Below are 22,326 nucleotides of genomic sequence, written 5' to 3'. Positions count from 1 at the left end.
ATTTATTACACTTATTCAAGGCCTCTCTCCAGCATGAACATTTTGGTGTTGAATGTGAGTGGATCAGTGATCAGTGTCTAAAGAACTTCCCACATTCATTACATTCATATGGCTTTTCTCCAGAGTTTCTGGTGCTCATTGAATTCAAACCCTTTTATGAAGGTTTTCCCACACTTGCTGCATTCTTAAAACTCTTCTCCAGTGTGGATTCTCTGGTGCAAAAGAAATCTTTATTTTGTGGATGAAAGCCTTCCACATTTACCGTGCTGAGATGGCCTTCTGCGGTGTGAACCTTCTGGTGTTTAAGGAGGGTGGAGCTGTGTCCGAAGAACTTCCCACACTGGCTGCATTCAAAAGGCTTTTCTCCAGTGTGGACTCTCTGGTGCTCAAAAAGTCTGCTTTTGTAGACAAAGGACTTCTCACACTCACTGCACTTATAAGGCCTATCTCCAGTGTGGATTCTCTGGTGCTCGAGAAGTCTCATTTTATGGATGAAGGACTTCCCACATTCACTGCATTTATAAGGCCTTTCTCTAGTATGAATTTTCCAGTGATGAAGAAGACTGGGTCTGTGTCTAAAGACCTTCCCACATTCGTTACACTCATGAGGCTTTCCACCAGTGTGGATTCTCTGGTGCCTTAGAAGTATTCTTTTGTAGAAGAAAGACTTCCCACACTCACTGCACTTGTAAAGCCCTTCTCTAGTGTGGATTCTCTGGTGTTCAAGAAGTCTCTTTTTATAGATGAAGGACTTCCCGCATTCACTGCACTGATGAGGCCTTTCTCCAGTGTGAACTTTCCAGTGTTGATTAAGGCTAGATTTGTACTTAAAGAACTTCCCACATTTGCTACACTCGTGAGGCTTTCCTCCAGTGTGGACTCTCTGGTGCTCAAGAAGTCTGCTTTTGTAGACAAAGGACTTCTCACACTCGCTGTACTTATAAAGTCTTTCTCCAGTGTGGATTCTCTGGTGCTCAAGAAGTCTTTTCTTGGAGATGAAGGACTTTTCACACTGACTACACTCGTGAAGGCTTTCTCCAGTGTGAGCACTCTGCTGCTCCTTGAATTTAACCTTTTTGTGGCAGGCCTGCCCGCCCGTGCTGTGTTGCCCTCACGGAATGTAAGAAACTGCCTTGCTCCGACTGCTGCTGGGTGGATGCTCTTCACTGGGGATGGCCTGGTGCTGGAGAGAGCCCAGGCTGCCCAGGGAACCATCCTCAACTTCCCCACAGGTGACAATATTGTCTGACACAAGGATTTTGCTCTTCATGAACAAAGCCCTATGGTCCTCCCTTCCAAGGTCCTCCTTGCCACAGTCCTGCTTCTGGTTCTGGTCTAAGTATGAACTAAACAAGCACAGTTTTCCACAAGGCCCACGAGTGCACAGGTTCAGCCCAGCACATGCTCCTTCGTGCTCAGCCAGGTACAAGATGTCTTTCTCTGCTGGGACACACACAACACAGGAACAAGCCCCTGGGATAGACAGGCCTGAATCTGGAGTCCTGGAATGTGACACTCTTTCCACAAAAACACAATGCTCAGAAAAACCTTCCTCAGCTTTTACCCCATGCCAACAACCTGAGAGCAGAAAAATGCCAGTGAAGTTTTATGAGGCTTTGGTGGGACAGGACAGCCCATTACAAATGTGTGTAGGACAAAACCAAGAATGAATCCATGGGTTTGTTTTCAGGACAAGGGAGCCAGGAGCAGGTGCAGGAAGGAGAACTGTGTAGCACCGGGCATCTGATGGTTATAGAAAAGTGTGTGGGAAGACAGGGGCCTCACAACTAGCAAGAAAGTAGGATAGAGTGCTGTGCCAGCAAGAAAGGTCTGGTACAACTCACTCCTCTGTCAGAGGTTCTCAGCAGGACCTTGCCTGTTTGTGACAAGTGTGTACTGTTTAGAATATGTGTCCCACCCCAGAAGAAGACAACTGCCTTTTAGCTGGTGGTCAATCGTTTAGGGCTATGTGCATATCTCATGACACACACAGTGCAGGGTAATGTAGCAGAACACTGTGGATAGAGAAAAAGGGGAAAGGTGTGAGGGACACAGATGTAGGGGAGACCCAGGGACTAGAAGTCACAGCAGAAATGACAAGTGGGCAAAGTGTCAAGGGTGGGGAAGAAGGATTGAAGCAAAGTATGGCCACAAGTCTTGGCACTAGAACAGTAGTAAGCAAAGGACAGTTTCCTGGTATGATTTATACTCAATCCTGAAATTATGCCTTCCCACTGCTCCTCCTCACCGGATCCTATTAATCCCCCTTCCCATGGTTGGAGAGGTGTCTGAGCTATCAGGTACCCAGGGTTCTCCTGTACCCCTCCATTCAACGTAGGCAATTTTCTGGGACCTAGCAGGTTGATGTACTCAGGAGAAAACAGGGCAGTTAAGTGGGTGACACTGGCCCAGAGGGACCCAAACACTGATAGATTACAGGAAAGAAGTTTATTGGTAGGAGGATTCTGAGGATGGTCCTGCAAAAATAATTTAGGGTTCCGTGCAAATACTGACCATGTCAGTGTCTATAATTCCCTACAGACAGTGCACAAAACAGAAGGGGGCAGAACCTATGACAGAGATCTTCCACAAATGAGAACAGTCAACAAAGTAAGGAGGAGCAAGGCTAATCAGCACCGATCAGGCAGGTCCAAGGCTCAGAAACCAAACCCTTCTGTGAGAGGCTTCAAGGCAGAACATGTTGGGGTTTCATAAAGCCCAGGCCCAGCAAATGCAACACCTATGCCAGGAAACCAGGGAAGGAAGCAATGCCCATGGCCCAGCTCTGGCAGGGACAGAGATCCTTGGAAAAAGGAGAAGAGCACAACCTCATATAAGGCAATGGTGTGGGAATGAGGGTCCTTACCCAGGGACGCTATAAGCGCCAAGGTCTCCAGATCACAATGTGGTACAGGCGTCTCTGAGCCTCATCAAGGAGACCCCACTCCTCCTGGGAGAAGTACACGGCCACATCCTCAAAGGTCACATGGCCCTGTCATGAGGAGGGCAGAGCAGTGCATAAGCAGCCTCTCTAGCCAAGACCCCCAAGGCCATGGCCCTCTTCCACAGCTCCCCAACTCAGAGGAGACACCGGGTCCCACCCTAGGGTACCCCTCTCTGTCATGTCAAATGCCTCACTGTTGCCAGTCATCAGTAAGAACAGATGGGGAGAGAGGCAGTCTTACCCACGCTCTAGGCCGCTGTATAGAGTCCCTGCCACTCTCCTCACAGTCAACTCTCCTAGGATCACACAGATCATGCCACATATGTCACTTACGCTCAGCCTTCTGCCTTTAGCCCTGAGTACAAAGGATCCTGAGTGCATCTTCACATTTCCTCTGCATTTGCACAATGGAACCGCTCCTTTCTCACATGCCAGGTCACAACCACTCACCCACAACACCACTGATACCTCTGGTCCTTGTCATAGGCACCTGACTTCCCCATATGTCACTCTGCAAGTGGTTCCCAGCCAGTACTTGCCAAATGCCAGAGGATCCCGGGCTATCCCAGGGCGTCAGATGGACCCTCCTGCTAGACGCAGTCCCAGCACTGCTCTGAGGACCGCCCCATGTTGCCTGGCTCCGTCTTCCAACTTTAGCCACTCTAGTCCATGTAGGCATCAGACTCCCTAAACCCTCCTCCTCCTCAGTGCTGCTTGTGTTGTTCTCACACCGGTCTCTTCACCTCATCACATTCAAAGCCGGGCCCACTTCTCCCACCGCAGCCCAAGAGACTCTCAGCTGACCTCCTCTTCCCTTAAGCTAATCTGTCATCCCATCTGACACGCTTCAGGTTCCAGCAAGAGTTGTCACAAAACTGAACCTGTAGAGCGAAAAAAGTAGCACACCTTACTCAGTGTCATCTGATCTCTGTTACTGCTCTTTTTTTTTTTTTGTAGTTTTTTAAAAAAGATTTTATTTGTCCGTTTAGGAGAGAGAGAGTGAGAGAGAGCATGAGAAGGGAGAAGGTCAGAGGGAGAAGCAGACTCCCCATGGAGCTGGGAGCCCAATGTGGGAACTCAATCCCGGGACTCCAGGATCATGACCTGAGCCAAAGGCTGTCACCCAACCAACGGAGCCACCCAGGCGCCCTGCTCTGCCTTTCGATAAATCTTGCATCCAGCCCCTGGGAATCCTGTGCCACCACCTGGACTCCCACTTAAGGCCTGTTCCCTTACACCCATACCCCACCCCCACCCCCGTGGTCACTGTACCTCCTCATGTCTTAGTGATGACAGCCATCCCTATCCAGGTGCCCAAGAAGTGGGTCAGTCCATGGAGAATATCCTCTCCATCCTTCCCCTGTAATGGCATCACCACCATGATCTGCAGACTGCCCCCTCTTAAATATGACACGGTCTGCATGCCTGCCACCACTGAGGGGTGTCTTCAAACCTGAACCCCTTCCCTGAAATCCAGATGTTTGCTTCTAGATGCCCACCTGTCACCTGCACTCAGAGATCCCTGCAATATCTCAGATGCAACATGGCAAACACTGAGCTCCGGACAGTGCTGCTATGAACTTTCCATCTCAGCAATGGCACTTCCATGCTTCCAGCTAAAGCCAAATATCCCGAAGTAATCCCAGACGCTCTCTCATCCTGTAGAGCAGAAAAATCATCCCTACTTACAAAATAGCCAAGAAACAATACAGTTTTCTCCAACTATGGTGCCAGTGCTATGATCCATTACCATTAACCTTCACCAAGACTGCGGCCTCCACTGGGGTCTCCCTTCCTCCACCTGCACCCCCACAATCTGTCCTCCACTCTGCAGGCAGACTAGCCTACTTAGACCTGAATCAGATCACTTCCCTTCTCTGCTCCAAACCTTCCATGGACCCAGGACACTCAGCAGACCCAATTCCTCAGGCTGCTACCTGACGACTGACTCCTGCCCCTCAGTCTCTGCCCCCAGCAGATCTAACACAGGCCTGTGGTTCACTGAACACTCCCTTGTGGGCATGTTGGCTCTTGTGCCAGGAAGCCCTTCATTGCATCACCTTATGGACTAGAGAAATGGGACACCTCAATACAACTTCTGAACTTGATTAAGGACCCTGCACCTAAGATGACCCAGGGCCTAGAACAAAGGGTCTGAGGATGTCTCTTTTATCTATGTGGCAGCACCATGGGAGTGGCAATCAGGGCCAGTAAGCACAACCTCACAGCCCGTCTATTATTTCAATGTGTTCACCATCCTGGAGGTTTCCTGAATCTCACTGCTCAAGTCTTTATACCTCCAGCTCCTCTCCCATCTAGGAGGTAGGGGGTAGCTAAAAGTTGAAATGTCTTTTGTTGTTGCTGTTAACATCTCCTTTATTTTAAGTAATCCCTACACCCAACGTGGGACTTAGACTCTTGACCCCAACATCAAGTCTCATGCTCTTCCATCTGAGACAACCAGGCACCCTGAAAGTTTAAACTTCTAATCACCTGGTCCTTCTGTTGACCACCCCCAACTTGAGGCTATCCAGGAGTCCCACCCCAAGTCACCTCATTAGGATAAACTCCTGTGTGATAAAAGGGGACAGTTATGATAAGAAAAACCACTGCTAACACCCAGGAAATCCCAAGGGCTTTAGGAGATCTATGGCAAGAGTCCATGACAAAATCCAAATATATATATACATTTTATCACACAGGTATATTGTCATTTCAGTCAACTATTGCTTGTGTAAGTTTAACTGGCTAAAGCTACAGCGTTTTGAAGTTGTACTTCCTGGGAGAGCTGAGGCACCTACGAGAACTTCATGAACCTGCGCTGCTCCACCAGCCAGGCTGGCCCTTCCTCGCTCCACGGGGAGTAGTCAGTTTGTTGAGCCTCAGAGCAGAGACCCCCTCACCTGCCCTCACACCTCCCCTTCCCACCTCAGCAGGGCTCCTTCCTCATTGCAACTTCCCCTCCCGCCGTAAAGCCCTGGACCACAGGACCCTCCCGCCTGCAGGCGCTCCGCCCGCCCTCCAGCCCCAGCTCTCCGTTCCTTCCTCTCAGGGCCTATCTTAAAGAAGCGTCCAGATTTTTCCAGCTTAAACCCGAGAGCCAGTCTCGGTCCTGGGGCAGGACTCGGGCGGTCACGACACCGACATCACTGCGCCCGCTTCCGCGGAGTCCAGACCAGAGACTGCAGCCGCCAGGGCGTCCCCTCTGCTGTGGGAGCTCGGGAACAGTGTGTCCGAAACCCAGCTCCTAAGCTCTCCCGGAAGCCTGCTCCTCACAGCAGCGCCCCGCCGCAGCGCGTCCAGACCCGCAGGCAGAAGGCCGACGGAGAGTCTTTCCCCCTGTCCTGCTCCAGCCACACGCGCGGCCGCGGGACACCAGCACCACCGTTCCGCGTCCTTCGCAGCCTTCTTCCCCGCGCCCCAAGCCCGTCCTCCCCGGGCAGCAGCTGACGGGCCGCACAGCGCCAACCCACCCCGCGTTCCCGTTCCCTACCCCGCCGCTCGGACCCCCAGCTCTGCCGAGGCTCGTCTCACGCGCGCCCCGGGCTTCCCACGCGCCGGCCCCTTCCTCACGCTTCCCACCGGCGGCCAGAAATGGGTCCCCGCCCACGAACGCCCGCGTTCTGGCGAGCCGGGCCTGTCAGTGCCCCGAGGAGACCCACCCCCTTGGGGGTCGGGCCGGTGAGGTCCAGAGAACACACGCTCTCACCTGAGCCGGGTACGCCAGCCCGGCCGTCACCATCGTAACGTGCGGGCTCAACTGGGCCAGGGGACGGGCGATAACGGCGGCAGCGGGCAGGAGGTCCGAACGCGGCTCCCAGCAGCCGCGCTCACACTGAACCTCGAACCCGCTCCCGCGCGGGGCACACGTGCCTTCTTTCCGCTCCCCTAGGTTCTAGCTCCTTCCTCCGGACGCAGACTGGGAGCACGGCCTCCACTAGCTGCCGGCGGGGAGGCCCGCCCCCTGGCCTTCCTCCCTCTCGGACACGCCCACTCTGCGTCCTCATTGGTCAGCGTGGTCAGGAAGCTGGGCGCACAGTCTTCTGGGTAACGTAGTTCCTTTCATCGTGGCTTGCAGCGGGGTGAGAGCTTCCGCCGCAGGTGCAAGGTCGGGTGGCCCCTATGGAAGGACAAAGTAAAAACACATCAAGTAAGAGTCCGCAAAACCTGTTAACCTTAACATAAAACGGCCAGTTATTTTATCAGCCAAACATGGGCCTATTTGGGAATAAAAGAATTGTAATCCAGGACGAAGAAGCTACGGCAAAACCGCCGGCAAAAGGACGAAGGAGAAGAGCCCACCTTTACGGAGAAAAGACGCAAGTTGGGAGGAGTGTTATAAACTAGAAGTCCCCTGGATAAACTGGGAGTTCCAGGTCGAGGGGCTTCTCGGTGGCTGAGTTGCCGAGCTGGGGGGTGAGCCACGCTCGCGTTCTGCCGCGGGCCGTGTAGAGCAGTATGCATCTGCCAGGTCAAGGGGACCCCTTCCTGTGCGGCTACGTTGAGCGCCCGCGGCAGCGTCCGGGAGCTCCCCGCTGAAACCTCCTCTCTGCACTCTAGGGAGGTTTCCGTTACTAATTCTCATAGGTACGTGTGTGTAGAAGGAGGATTCACTGAGCTTTGGATCAGCAGCTATGACTTAAGAGAGATCTGAGTGACTGAACGTAGTTTGGTTTAGAAAGACCCTCCGCTGGCGAAACGGGGTTACCTGTCCGTGCTAGGAAGGGGGAAAGGGGTTAGAGGAGGGGGGGTGTCAGGGCATATGCTCCTGACATTTATACATAATTGATTCCCTAAAAACTTACACTGAAATTTTTCATTTTTAAACTTACATTTTATAATTTTTAAAACACCGCTTAATATTGAAAAGAGAAATTTGGGACGTAGCTAATAGAGTAAAAAAATGTAAGAGGGACGGGCCTGGGTGGCTCAGTCAGTTAAGCATCCAACTCTTGATCTCAGCTCAGGTCTTGGTTTTGGCGTTGTGAGTTGAAGCTGTCTCTTGGGCTCCCGACTGGACATGGAGATTAGTTACACACACACACACACACACACACACACACACACACACACACACACGTAATAGACCTAGGACAGTGAAGTAAACTAACAAAAAGGGAAAGATTTGTGATTTTTTGGAAGAAACATCATAAAATAAATTTAAAGCTCTTTTTTAAAAAAATATTTATTTATTTATTTATTTATTTGACAGAGATCACAAGTAGTCAGAGAGGCAGGCAGAGAGAGAGGGGGAAGCAGGCTCCCTGCTGAGCAGGATCCTGGGATCATGACCTAAGCTGAAGGCAGAGGCTTTAAACCACTGAGACAACCAGGCACCCCAATTTAAATCTCTTTTTAAAAATAAACTTAAATCTTAAACACTTAGGTAAGAAGATGTAGTCTGGGAATTAATAAAATTTGCTCATATAAAAGTCCAAATCAAACTCCAATAAATCTGAAATTGCTGTAGTTACTGATCATTCCAGCCCTTAAAGACTTCAGAAACACAAATCCAATAAAAGATTATGATATTCCCATAATCATAGGGTGTTGGGCAACAAAGGGTGGATCCAAATTAAGTAACTCCTGCTCTTAGAAAGGGCGACATGAACTTCCCCATCAAACAAGTTCTCCAGGGGCACCTGCATGGCTTAGTTGGTTAAGTGTCTGTCTTCAGTTCAGGTCATGATTCCAGGGTCCCTGCTCAACAGGGAGTCCGCTTCTCCCTCTCCCTTTCCCTCCCCCCCCTTCCCCTGCTCATGCTCTCTCTCTCTCTCTCTCAAATAAGTAAATAAAATCTTTTTTAAAAGATACAAAAATTATTTTCATATAAAAGTTTAGGGGCTCCTGGATGGCTCAGTCTGTTAAGCCTCTGTCTTCAGCCCAGGTGGTGGTCTCAGGGTCCTGGGATTGAGCCCCGAAACGGGCTCTCTGCTCGGTGGGGAGCCTGCTTTCCCCCTCTCTCTCTGCCTGCTGGTCTGCCTACTTGTGATCTCTTTCCCTCTGTCAAATAAATAAAATCTTTTTTAAAAAGTTTGCAGTAATTTTTCTATGAGATTAGTGCAAGTCATGAATTTAAAATAAGAAAACAGGGCGCCTGGATGGCTCAGTGGGTTAAAGCCTCTGCCTTCGGTTCAGGTCATGATCCCAGGGTCCTGGGATCGAGCCCCGCATCGGGCTCTCTGCTCAGCAGGGAGCCTGCTTCCTCCTCTCTCTCTACTGCCTCTCTGCCTACTTGGGATCTCTGTCTGTCAAATAAATAAATAAAATCTTTAAAAAAATTTTTTTGAAAAAAAAAGAAAAACCAACCTCTTCTCCCAACTTCGAAGCCATTGCTATGATCCAGCTACCATCAGCCCTCCCCTGGACTGTTGTAGTAACTTACCCTGGGGTCTCCAGATCACCTCAGGCTGCCATTCCACGACTGACTTCTGCCCCCATCCCTCAATTTTCTGTGCCCAGCAGACATAATAGAGCCCTACAATTCATTCGCTGAACACCCAACTCATTGTCATTCCTAAGCATCTGAACACACTGGTTCCTACGGCCAAGTTACCTTTCTTTTCCTCCTCCTACTGGTTGAGTATTGCCCCAGAAAGTGAATCCTACCCCCGACCCCACCTCAGTTGACGGTGTTTCCATTCTTGCAGGTGCTAGACCCAAACCCTGCAGTCATCCAGCTCCCAGAGATCTAGAATCCAACTACCTCCCCCACTTCCACAGCCACCCTTCTGGTCCAGCCACCTTCAGCAGTGTTCCAGACTACTGCACTTTTCTCCTTCCTCACCCCCACAGTTGGTTCTCCACTCAGAATTTCCCAGAGGACTTGTTCATGATGAGTCAGATTACCTCCCTTTTCTGCTCCAAATCTTCTGTGGCTCCCCAGACCCTCAGAACAGAGGCCCAACTGCTCAGCCAGTAGTTCCAGTACAGAATCCTGCCCCCACTGCCCTCTCAGTTCCCACCAGATATAAAGCAGACATGATTCCCCGAACACTATCCACTCAGCCTCACCTCCAAGCCTCCAGACACTGCTTGCCATCTCAGGGACAATCTTTGACTTCACATTGTGCTGGTTGCCAGAAATGTGGACTTTATCATATAAGCCCTGGACTGGATTCAGGATTCAGGAATCCAGGCCAAGGAGAGCCCTCAAGTTCCCCACAGCAAGAAGTGCCAGCTAGAAAGGTGAAGAGGAGCCCATGAAACCACTCTCCCTCAGACAGGGACCAGGCAGGTGGGGGTCTGGGGGAGGGAGGGCCAATCACAACTTTAATCCATCTCAAATCCTTGATGTTTTTATCACCTGTACCCTGTTCTTCCTGTTTCTGTATGACCTTCTAACGCACTGTGTGACTTAGTATCACAGGTGCATTGTTCCCTTTTTCATCAACTACAGAGTAAATTCCAGGATTTCTATTTATATTTTGTGTACTGATATATTCCATATGCCTAGAAACGTGCCTGAAGCCCATAAACTACACAATAAATATTTGTTAAAATACTGAACAAATAAGCACCCCGCAATACCCTATTTATTCACACAACTCTGGATACACTTTTTTCCTCCATCCACACTGTTTTTCCCTTCAGTTTCACTGTGCTCAGTGCTCTCAGAAATGAGAAGGAATTATCTTCTGTAAATAGAGCCCTCAAACTGACTAAGACATTTGATCAACCTCTTTCTTTCACTAGTTAGATAAAACGGTATTCTTCCACATTCCATTAGGACTAAATTCTTTCTTTTTTTTTTTTTGAAGATTTTATTTATTTGACAGACAGAGATCACAAGTAGGCAGAGAGGCAGGAAGAGAGAGAGGAGGAAGTGGGCTCCCCGCAGAGCAGAGAGCCTGGTGTGGGGCTTGATCCCAGGACCCTGAGATCATGACCTGAGCCAAAGGCGGAGGCTTTAACCAACTGAGCCACCCAGGCAACCCAGGACTAAACTATTTCAAAAGTAGGTTCTCTCCATCTGTTTCTGCCACCCTTTTTTTTTTTTAAGGATTTTATTTATTTGACAGACAGAAATCACAAGTAGGCAGAGAGGTAGGCAGAGAGAGAGGAGGAAGCAGGCTCCCTGCCAAGCAGAGAGCCTGATGCCAGGCTCGATCTCAGGACCCTAGGATCATGACCTGAGCTGAAGGCAGAGGCTTTAACCCACTGAGCCACCCAGGCACCCCACTGCCACCCTTTTTTAAACAAAAAAATTTTGAAGATTTTATTTATTCTAGAGAGAGATCACACAATTTGGAGGGAGGGAGAGAGAGGGAAAAGCAGACTCCCCGCTGAGCGTGTAGCCCGGTGTGGGGCTTGGTCCCAGGACCCCGAGATCAAGACCTGAGCCAAATTCAGACACTTCCCTGACTGAGCCACCCAGGGACCTCCCCTCTGTCACTCTTAATGGACATCCTATTGGCACTTTTAATAGCTTTCAGAAGTTTTTGAAATCCCAAATATTTTTTAGTTATTTTGGGATTAATTAGAATTAATCTGAACTCCCCATGTAGACACTGTCACTGCACTTACAGGTGAAATGATAATCACTTCCCGGCAAGCAGATGAGATCACAGACCAAACATTTATCTCTCTGTGTCCTACTGAGACACTTCACAGATGCTGTGGTGACAGTCCTTGTCCTGGGAGCAAACCACAGCAAACTGTGCAAACAGCTTTTCTTTCCAGGTAGGTATCATATTCTTGGAAAATACCCATTTCAGGAAATCCAGGATAATTCTTTTAAACATTGGCCTTCTGAGCTCGTGGCAGGGGTGGGAAATGTCTTAGGTAGATGATAGATATACAGACCCATAAGTGACAGGTAGACAGATAGTAGATAGATGGAAAGATGATAGTTGAAAAGAGAAAAACAGAGAAAGAAAGAGAGAGAGAGAAAGGGTAGATAAGATGACCGAACACATACAAACAGGAAAGACATTTGCTGAGGAAACCAGATGCATGTCACCAGTCTCGTCAAACTGCCTCAGGGCTGCCCAACATCTCCCCTCTCTCCTCAGTTACATTGTTTTGAAACTTCTCTCAGTCGCTTCTCACAAAACACAGGGACCAGAGCAGCGTCCAGTCTCAAGGCATCAAGACACAGGCTGTGAGTAACAACCTGCAGAAGGTGAGCCCCACTCTGAGGGGACAGCTAGTGTCTGTGTGATATCCGCTGCCGGTGTGTGTGTGCGCATGGTTTTGTGTTCTGTTCTGTTTTGTTTTGAGCAGGAAAATGTTGTGCTAAATGGGGTCTTCAGTGACGTGTCTCTAAATTTCTATCATCAGTGGAAGACTGCTCGCCCTATTTCTCATTTAGACCAGTGAAGGGCTCGTCTATCTGTCATGTACAGAAATGCAAATATTATGTAAAGATAAATAGGGTGAAAAGCTTGTGGGGCTATGAATAAAAGAATAATTAGGGCTTGAAATCTCAAAGTGGATATGTTATCCTGGAATTTAAACAGTTTTCAAAGTGCCTCAGTTGTCTTGTTGTCAGACTAATCTGACACTCTCTACCCTCCAAGGATTGCCCTGTGGACTGACCCATTCCTGTATTTCTCTGTCTCTCTCTCTCTGCCCATAAAATCTCTGATCTACGGTATGATTGCACCCAAATAGCGTTCCATTTATAAGACTCTTCTTTGTCAAGCAAAAAAAATCAATAATATTCTGACCAGACACCCTGTCAGAGGAGCAAGTGGCAGTGAATTCAGAGCCTCCCCCGGGCTCCACAGAACCCCTATGATCAGCGGAAATGATGAGTCTTTGTTGCTTTCAAATTGCTGAAGGTCCTCAGGGGCCAGTGAGATGTGTAGCTCAGCAACGTTGTAATTGTCAGGTTCTCGGTTTTGAGCAAATATTTTAAATTCTCACAGCAAATTTTACTGACACATGTTTTTATCATTACACTTCATTTTGTGATTCTTCTTGAAGATGATTCCTGGTTCTTTCTTTATCCCTTCTCTTATTTTGCTTCACTTGTCCTTGTTTTGTAACTGATGTTCATTAACACTAGTGATTTCCTATATTTTTCATTTCAACCTTAAATGGTGTTATAACATTGTCATTTTCATATGAATATTTGTAACAAATCCATGTATGGGTAAAATTTAAGTAAATATTCACTATGAGATACTAACTCCCCCCTCTCCCATAATCCTCAACTCTTGGAAAGACCATTACTGCTTGGGGTGCCTGGGGACCTCAGTAGGTTAAGTGTCCGCCTTCATCTCAGGTCAGGATCCCAGAGTCCTGGGATCAAGCCCCACACCAGGATCTCTGCTCAGAGGGGAGCCTGCTTCTCCCTAGACCTCAGCCTGCCACTCCCCTTGCTTGTGCTCTCTCTGTCAAAGGAATAAATAAAATCTTAAAAAGAAAAAAAGAAAGAATATATCCTGGAGAAAACTCTGTAGAATCAGTTCTGCTATGATGCAATGCTTATGCTCCTGAAAACCACCGTGATATACAGGATCCAAAATAAAATCGCAGAGCTTATTGGGACACCAGAAAATTCTATCAGTGAAACATAGAAAAGAAGATAGAAGCCTAGTACACAGAGCAACACAGTTTTGCACATTTTAAGTATTTTAGAAATACACAAATACTGTAATAAATATGACACTTTACTTTAAAAAGCTGAAATTTGGGGTGCCTGGGTGGCTCAGTGGGTTAAGCCGCTGCCTTCGGCTCGGGTCATGATCTCAGGGTCCTGGGATCGAGCCCCGCATCGGGCTCTCTGCTCAGCGGGGAGCCTGCTTCCTCCTCTCTCTCTGCCTGCCTCTCTGCCTGCTTGTGATCTCTCTCTGTCAAATAAATAAATAAAAATCTTAAAAAAAAAAATAAAATAAAAAGCTGAAATTTGCATGTGGATGTCAGTGTCAGAGGGATTATGACTTCTGAGTTATTGTGAAGTGGTGTAGAGTGATAGGCAAAACAGGTGAGGGGAATCAAAAGGAACAAACTTCCACTTACAAAATAAATAAGTCACGGGAGGCTGACAAAACGGTATGGTAATCAGAGTTAATAATATTGTATTGTACATTGGAAAGTTGCTAAGAGAGTAGATCTCATAAGTCTCATCACAGGAAAAAAAATTTGTACCTATGTATGGTGCCGATGTTAAGTAGACTTATTGTGATCATTTTGCAATATATACAAATATAAAATCATTATATCACTCGCCTGAAACTGACATAATGTTGTATAACAATTATACCTCACTTTAAAAAAACCACATAGGGGCGCCTGGGTGGCTCAGTGGGTTAAAGCCTCTGCCTTCGGCTCAGGTCATGATCCCAGAGTCCTGGGATCGAGCCCCGCATTGGGTTCTCTGCTCTGCAGGGAGCCTGCCTCACCCTCTCTCTCTGTGCCTGCCTCTCTGCCTACTTGTGATTTCTGTCTGTCAAATAAATAAATAAAATCTTAAAAAAAAAAACCACATAAATAAAATCAGGCAGAAAGGGGTAGCACCAGATGTGGGTGTCTGAGGCATCCTGCACAGTGACCTGAGACGCTTGGTAGATGTTTTAAATTCCTGTGTGGCGTGCTCCAGCTGAGGGCGGTTTTCTGCATTTATCCAGTCTTTCTGACAGATGAAAAACACCCATAAGCAGACATAAAATTTGCTTTATGCGCACGATGTTTCCTAATTTCTCGGTCATGTTGGAAAAAAGACTGAAACGATACTGACTGCCTCGCTATACAGAGACCTCCCGTCCTCCTCGCCACAGCTGTTGAGAACTGCGGCAGTCGTGCCCTCATTCAGTCACCCAGAAACTTACAGGTGGGCACTGAGGTTATTTCTTTTGTTTGTTTTGTTCATTTGGCAGAGTTTTCTTTCTCTTCCTTCTTTCTATTTTAATGGATTTTATTTTTTCATTGAAATGTATTTGACATAACATCGTGGGAGTAAATGTGTACATGTTAATTTGATACATTTATATATTGTAATATGATTGCCATTGTAGTGATAATTAGCACCTTCATCATGTTATATAATTATCCTTTCATTTTAGTTATTGGAATAATTAAGTTATAGTCTCTCAGCAACTTTTATGATTATCAGAGGCTATTTCTAATCCATTCATCAGTGAATTGCCTTTGCATACACACCAAAAAAGCATAAAATGTTAATATCACTTAAAGTGAGAAAATAAGTTTTAAAATAAGTGCTGAAAAATACTCTGCATAGGGTTGACAAGACATTTATTTCTGATTTTTTCCCTCTCATTTTTCTGGCTTCAATTAAAATCAGCCCCTAGATACTGATGCAATGGGTTCTGGCAAATTGGAATTGGGAATTATCTTTGTCATTCACACTGGCGTTGGAATCCTAGGAAATTCATCCCTTCTTTGTCTTTACACTTTCTCTTTGCTCACTGGACACAAGTTGAGACCTACAGACTTGATTCTCAACCAACTGGTCCTAGCCAACTCCGTGGTCCTTTTTTCCAAAGGGATCCCTCAAACAATGGTAGCTTTTGGATCCCAATATTTCCTGAATGATGCTACCTGTAAACTTATCTTTTATTGTTACAGAGTGAGCACTGGGGTTTCCTTCCGCACTCTCTGTCTCCTCAATGGCTACCAAGTTATTAAACTGAACCCTAGTATTTGTAGGTGGGCGGAACTCAAGATTAGATCCCCAAAGTTCATTGGCTTCTGCTGTTTCCTCTGCTGGATACTACATCTCTTAATAAATTCATTTATTCTTGTAATAATGAATGGTCCATCCAATAGCAAAAACCTTAGTGTGAGAAACAATGGACAGTGTTCCTGGAATGAGGAATTGAGATTTAAAATATTAAATACAGTCACATATTTTTTCCTTGACTTTTTGAATTTGGGCTTCATGGTGTGGGCTAGCAGCTCCATGATCTTCATCTTGTTCAGGCACAAGCAGCAAGTACAGCACATTCACAACAGCCGCCTTGGCCCCAGAACGTCCCACGAGGCCAGAGCCACATGCACCATCTTGGTTCTACTGAGCTTCTTTGCTACTTTTTATGCAATCAATGCTATCTTGGCAGTTTGGATGATTGTGGTTGCAAATCCAGGCCAGTGGAAAGTGAACAGCACTGGGCTCCTCTCATCCTGTTTTCCAGTACTCAGCCCCTTTGTACTCATGGTCAAAGACACTCGAGTCTCTCGGTTCTGCTTTGTCTGTAGGGCAAAGACAAACTCTTGTCCCAATCTGGTTTCAGTGCTATGAATTTGTTGTAATAGCATTTACTCATTCATTTAAACACTTGTGAACATTTTATTAACTACTGTGTGATAGGAGATTATGATGTCATGGCTTATAAGGCCAGGAAAAGCCCCTTGTCTTATAACAGAGGTGAAAATGAATACCACATACTTAAGTATACAAAGATTACTTACTCTGTTAGGATCTTCAAAGGAGAAATTCAGAGAATTTTAAAATAGTGTAAAAGAGGGGCGCCTGGGTGGCTCAGTCGGCTAAGCATCTGACTAAATCTCAGGCCATGATATTGGGGTCCTGGGATTGAGACCCACATGTGGGGCTCTCCGCTCAGTAGGGAGCCTGCTTTTCCCTCTCCCTCCCTCTCTGCCCCTGCCCTATTCATGCCCACATGTGCGCTCTCTCTCTCAAATAAGTAAATAAAATCTCTTTTAAGAAGTTTTAAAAAGTAGGAAATTTCTAAGTTTCAGAAATTTTGAGAAATCTCTCACCTTGGGTCTTACAAAAATACATGCAAGGGTTTTTTAAACATATTTTTTAGTCATAATTGAGTCCAGTTCTTTCTGACAGAAAGAAAATCACCTGGAAAGATCCTATGGAGCCTCAAGGATTGTTAGAAATCCTGTGTGTTCAGATTGTCAAGAGGTGGGGGCTCCTGGGTAGCTCAGTGGGTTAAGCGACTGCCTTGGCTCAGGTCATGATCCTGCAGTCCCGGGATCTAGTCCCACATCAGGCTCCCTGCTCAGCTGGGAGTCTGCTTTTCCCTCTGACCTTCCTCCTTCTCATGCTCTCTCTCTCTCTCTCTTATTCTCTCTCTCTCAAATAAATAAAATCTAAAAAAAGGTAGATTGTCAAGAGGTGGGGAGAGCAGCAGACTACGAAATAAGAAAAGATGGTGATAGAAGGTTCTGAGTGAACACATAGGACAGGCCAAGAAACCTGAACATTTGTTAAAAAATAATAACAGGGGATGCCTGGGTGGCTCAGTTGGTTAAGCAGCTGCCTTCAGCTCAGGTCATGATCCTAGCGTCCTGGGATCGAGTCCCACATCGGGCTCCTTGCTCGGCGGGGAGCCTGCTTCTCCCTCAGCCTCCGCCTGCCTTTCTGCCTGCTTGTGCTCGCTCTCTCTCCCTCTCTCTCTGACAAATAAATAAAATCTTAAAAAAACAAAAAAAACAAAAAAACAGGTCAGCATAGGAGTTCAAACTGTGGGTAAAAATTTCAGCTCTCCTTATTTAAAATTATTAATAATATATTTAATTTTAAATTTATTTCCCTAATTAATAACTTTTTAAATATTATTACAGTTTAGGGGTGCCTGGGTGGTCAGTGGGTTAAAGCCTCTGACCTCAACTCAGGTCATGATCCCAGGGTCCTGGGATCGAGCCCTGCGTGGGCTCTCTGCTCAGCAAGGAGCCTGCTTCTCCCTCTCTCTCTGCCTGCTTCTCTGCCTACTTGTGATATCTGTCTGTCAAATAAACAAATAAAATCTTTAAAGAAAATAAATATTATTACAGTTTAATTGCATCAAAAAGAATAAAATACCAAGGAATACATTTGACACTAAAATCTATAAGACAAAGTTGAAAGAAATTGATGAAAGAAATTGCCATATCTATTTATATACCATCTCTTATTTCAAATCATTTTATGGTGTCTATTCCCAGTGATTCCCAGTTCTTCCCTTTTTCCTTTCTCTTATTTTTTGCTTTTTTAAGTTATAGTCCTATCATATATTTTTATTATATGTAGTGATTTCATAAATTTCTTATTACTGTTAAATTAAAATGACTTTTTTCTATAAATATTTTGAGTTGACTCATCTCTATACAAAGTTAAAGTGAATATTCATACTGACACACTACCCCACTTCTCCTTCCTCATCTTCTCAATCCAGGGTAGGAATGCCATCTACAACTGATGAAGATTCTTCCAAAAGGTTTATAATTTAACTACAAATACTGTGCAGAGTCTCTCTTAAATCCCCTCTGCTTGCCTTCTTGTTGAGAAAATTTTTCCTCTGAATTCCCCTCTCAGAATTTACTAACCATTTCCCATGAATCACATAGGATCTCTGCCAGTGGGGTCAGTGTTTTCACCTCCAACAGCTTCCACTGAGGAAGTAACAGTGGCCCTGAGTCTTTCTTCTTCCCAGCCCTTGACACAATAGCATCCATTTCCTGATACATCACACCAAAGCTGTGATAGTCAGCCAATGCTCAGCCCACAGGTGAAAGGGCAAGGGAAGGATCAGGGAAACGAACGGTCACATGAAAGAAATGGAGTCAATTGTGGGAATTTAAGGGGTCAAAGGTGATCACAGAATTAAGTACTGACATCTCTTTTATCGGTGGCTGTCCTTGATCCAGTATATCACCCCGGGTTTGGGAATTGTATTGTGGATTTGGAAATTATTGTGCTGCCTGGACAGCAGAACTGGGTTTTTGAGAAAGGAAAAGAGAGGGAGGATGTGTAAGTGAGGAAGGTGAGTAATCAGGTATCTGATACTCCTTCTACCAACCTTCAGAAGTCAGGCTGGTTTCTAACTCTGTTATATGGCAACACAATTTTGTAGTGTAGTGACTGTAATTGGGTGTCTAGTCAACAATGAGACTATGTATCCCTGGCTCAGTTCAGTGAAAACCAGTTTATAGTCCTGGAGGTCCCTTCCAAGCCTGAGGAATTCAGCTCTCTCCCATTTAGCATATTTCTAATGTTAGGAACTCAAGTACCCAGGAGGAAATAGAATCACTCTCTACTTAATGGTACACACTCATTCTTCTTGTTTGTGACTTCCCCTTATAGAAGAATCTCCCTGGGGCACCTGGGTGTCTCAGTCAGTTAGGTGTCTGCCTTCAGCTCGGGTCATGACCCCAGCCCCTGGGAGTGAGCTGCCCATCAGGCTCCCTGCTCAGCAAGGAGTCTGCTTCTCCCTCTGCCTCTCCCTCAGCTTGTATTGTCTCTCTCTCTCTCTCTCTCTCAAATAAATAAATACATAAATAAATAAATAAATAAAAATCTTTAAAAAAATAAAAGAATCTCCCTGTCTCCAGGAGATCTATCTAGGGTGGGATCTTGCTTCTTCAAGAATTAAGATTTTCTTACTTCCTTTACCTGGGTTAGAGGTCTCATTCTCCACCCTGTGCTTTCTTTTAGACTTGCAATGAGCCTTCCAGGAAACATAGGCTGCAAGTTAGCAATCCATAGAGCGCTTTCCTATTCGTAACCAGCTTCAGAGTCTTATATTACTGCACTAATAGCAATAATGATTTTCAGACCCTTCCATATTTTAAAGACCGTATTTTAAAAACTGTATATATTGTCACCCCTTTAATCCTCATTCTTACTTTGCAATCCTTGAACAGCCAAAACACTCAAACCATGTCATTTCTTTTTTTTTTAAAGATTTTATTTATTTATTTGACAGAGAGAAATCACAAGTAGGCAGAGAGGCAGGCAGAGAGAGAGGAGGAAGCAGGCTCCCTGCTGAGCGGAAAGCCCAATGTGGGGCTTGAACCCAGGACCTGGGATCATGACCTGAGCGGAAGGCAGCAGCTTAACCCACTGAGCCACCCAGGCGCCCCAAACCATGTCATTTCAAAAGCACCTGGGCAACTTGTTATCAACACAAATGCTTAGGTCCTTTCTTACCTCAGTCACATCAGGGCATCTGTGTTCTTATTTCCCCAGTGATCCTGATGTACCTTCAAGTTTGAGAATACCTGCACTAGGAAGAAATGCCAAAATTAAAGAACTACCTAGTGTAAAACACAACCATTAGAGATCCACCACACACAACCATTAGAGATCCACCACAGACATAAAGTCACACACAGAGAACACCATGTACCCTGCTCATCAGGGATTGACCAGAGAGACAGGCACTCCCCGACAAAGAGAGTCACCATCACATTCTAACCCTTCTCTAAAATTGCAGAGCTTTGTTCATATCAGGATGCATTTAAGCAAGTTTTCTTGGTTTTCCTTGCTCATCTTATTATGGAAAAGAAACTTTAATATCCTGGATATACTTCACATGATTAATATTTTAGGTTTTGACCACATGTGTCCTGTCTGAGGTTAGGTTTTATAGAAGCAGAATCTGGCACAGGGTTCAATGATGTGTGGTTTATTAAGGAGAAATTATCAGGAAAAATGGAAGGGCAAGGACTGAGAATGAGGCAAGGGAAGGAGCCACACAAGGGTGTGGCCTCATCTGGCATCTCCATCAACCTGATCTCCCATACAGCTCTAGAGTGTAAATGACACCACAGGTGGTCCTAGTTTGAGACATAGGAACACTCCTTTCATCAAGCAGTATTTAAATACTCCCCAGCTAAACTGCTTCTGTGTTTACTTTTCTTAAAACACTGGACTTAGCTATAACTGCAGAAATCCATATATGAGACATTTTGTCTTGTGTTATCTCTGAACATTAATTTCCTCTTCTGTTGAGGAATCTGGATTGCAGACTATGAGCATTCTAGAAATCAATCTATCAGTAAATCAAAATGCTGAAATTTTTTACAAAAAAACCCCGAGTTCTATATTGAAATGTCTACAGTCTGCCTCGTTTGGATGTTTAATAGATTTTAAAGCAAAATATATTCAAAAGTGAGATCCGGGGCACCTGGGTGGCTCAGTGGGTTAAAGCCTCTGCCTTCAGCTCAGGTCATGATCCCAGGGTCCTGGGATCGAGCCCCGCATCGGGCTCTCTGCTCAGCAGGGAGCCTGCTTCCCTTCCTCTCTCTCTCTGCCTGATTCTCTGCCTGCTTGTGATCTCTGTCAGTCAAATAAATAAACAAAATCTTTAAAAAAAAAAAAGTGAGATCCTACTATTTCCAAGCTCCTCCATCTGCACCACCACCACCACACCTCCCCATCTCAGGTAAGGACAAATCCATCCCTCCACCTGGGACACAACTCTGGAGTCCTCCTTGAGTAAGCTGACACAGAAGGTGACTAGTGTAGGAGAAGCCACCTTCTGACCTGAGGACGCGGAGCAGTGTAACCACAATCATGTGAAACTTCTCAGGAATAAAGGTGCTATGCAACGGGAACGCAGAGCACCTTCTCAAGGTGGATTTTTACTGAACTGATGTTAATGCACAGCACGAGGCGATTGGTAACATCCTGCATAATTTTGCTAGTAGACTAAAACTGGTTGGGAGCAATTTACTTTCCACAGACGGGTTTCAGAGACAATTTCAATTCCCCCGGTAGATACTATCATTGCAATTACAGCAAACAGATGGAGATCAAGAAGACCCACTCATCCCGGGGTTCAGATGGTCACTTTCTACACACTCCCAGACCATGACCGTCACGTTCACCATCCCAACGGAAAAGGAAACCTGGCAAATACCACTCCCTTTCAAATAGACCTCAGGGGTCACACCACTGAAAGAAACAGGTTACGCCTCGAAATGCGGGGTAAGAATTTCCCCATTGTGAGATGGTGCTGCTCGCTGGCTGGGATAGGGATTCAGTCCGCGAGTATGCAGGCAGGGGAAAAACGGATTTTCTGAGGGAAAAGGAGACAGTGCTCTCGCCACTTGATGTAAAGCTGTCCGAGAGTCCCCCCTCTCCCCTTCAACTTGCGCCCCAGAAGCGTTTTCCCTGTCGTCCCTGACCACTACTGCATCCCACAGAACTGACTCTCCAGCTTCAGTCTCCCGGGAACGGAAGAGCAGCAAAGGCTGTTGGTTAGCTCTGATCTCCGAGGGGTGGACTCTGCGTGGTGTCACCGTCCCCCGCGTCCTTTTAGAAGCCGGGCAGACTTCGGGCACACACGAGACAACACATCCAATCATTTCCCTCAATCAGAGAAGCCGCTCCCCAGAAACGCGGCGGTGGCGGGTCAAGAAGCGAAGAAGCCCCATCCCACCCCCAGAGCCTGGTGACGTCATTTCCCAGAGGCCCTCAGGCAGGCACCGCGGGTCCTGTGAGGTGATTTCTAGAAGAGCGCCCCTTGAGGCAGCAGGCAGAGCTGTGGGAACCTTATCACCCAGCAGGCTCAGCGGCAAGAGGCGGTAGCGCTGGGCCAATCACAGCACAGAGCTGGGATCCCGCGTTCCGCGAGAGCTACGGCGCGGTCCTCGTGGAGGTTGTGTAGGGCGGTCCCAGGTCTGCTCGCGAGGTCGCAGCCTCGGGACCCTCAGTGGGCTTGAGGCCGCGGGCCAGG

The 22,326-nt window shown here is 46.6% G+C and overlaps 2 protein-coding genes across 2 annotated transcripts; one reads left to right on the top strand and one right to left on the bottom strand.

Annotated features, from left to right (window-relative positions):
- Window positions 1-70: 70 nt before the first annotated feature.
- On the bottom strand, window positions 71-6,686 carry LOC111139748 (zinc finger protein 548-like). The gene is made up of 3 exons (XM_022492106.1): window positions 6,654-6,686; window positions 289-1,072; window positions 71-126 (listed from the first exon to the last, which is right to left on the bottom strand). The coding sequence occupies exons 1-3, from the start codon at window positions 6,684-6,686 to the stop codon at window positions 71-73; spliced, it is 873 nt and encodes a 290-aa protein (XP_022347814.1).
- Window positions 6,687-7,156: 470 nt separating this feature from the next.
- LOC111139747 (vomeronasal type-1 receptor 1-like) lies at window positions 7,157-22,257 on the top strand. Its single transcript, XM_022492105.1, has 4 exons — window positions 7,157-7,263; window positions 12,005-12,068; window positions 15,195-16,104; window positions 22,196-22,257. The coding sequence occupies exons 1-4, from the start codon at window positions 7,157-7,159 to the stop codon at window positions 22,255-22,257; spliced, it is 1,143 nt and encodes a 380-aa protein (XP_022347813.1).
- Window positions 22,258-22,326: the final 69 nt, after the last annotated feature.

This window comes from Enhydra lutris, unplaced genomic scaffold (genome assembly GCF_002288905.1).
Source record: "Enhydra lutris kenyoni isolate GAN:26980312 unplaced genomic scaffold, ASM228890v2 scaffoldscaffold114, whole genome shotgun sequence".
NCBI lineage: Eukaryota > Metazoa > Chordata > Mammalia > Carnivora > Mustelidae > Enhydra > Enhydra lutris.
Note: the sequence above shows the minus strand (reverse complement) of the source record. Positions and strands in the feature narration are given on the sequence as shown.

What these genes read in the sequence shown, in the direction of transcription:
- LOC111139748 (XM_022492106.1), bottom strand. Translation starts at nt 6,686, where the DNA reads ATGGTGACGGCCGGGCTGGCGTACCCGGCTCAG. An exon ending in GGCTGGCGTACCCGGCTCAG is followed by an intron (nt 1,073 to 6,653) that starts GTGAGAGCGTGT and finishes TGCCACAAAAAG; the next exon opens with GTTAAATTCAAGGAGCAGCA. An exon ending in CCTTAAACACCAGAAGGTTC is followed by an intron (nt 127 to 288) that starts ACACCGCAGAAG and finishes TGAGCACCAGAA; the next exon opens with ACTCTGGAGAAAAGCCATAT.
- LOC111139747 (XM_022492105.1), top strand. Translation starts at nt 7,157, where the DNA reads ATGGGCCTATTTGGGAATAAAAGAATTGTAATCCAGGACGAAGAAGCT. An exon ending in CACCTTTACGGAGAAAAGAC is followed by an intron (nt 7,264 to 12,004) that starts GCAAGTTGGGAG and finishes CACAAAACACAG; the next exon opens with GGACCAGAGCAGCGTCCAGT. An exon ending in CTCTCGGTTCTGCTTTGTCT is followed by an intron (nt 16,105 to 22,195) that starts GTAGGGCAAAGA and finishes GGCCAATCACAG; the next exon opens with CACAGAGCTGGGATCCCGCG.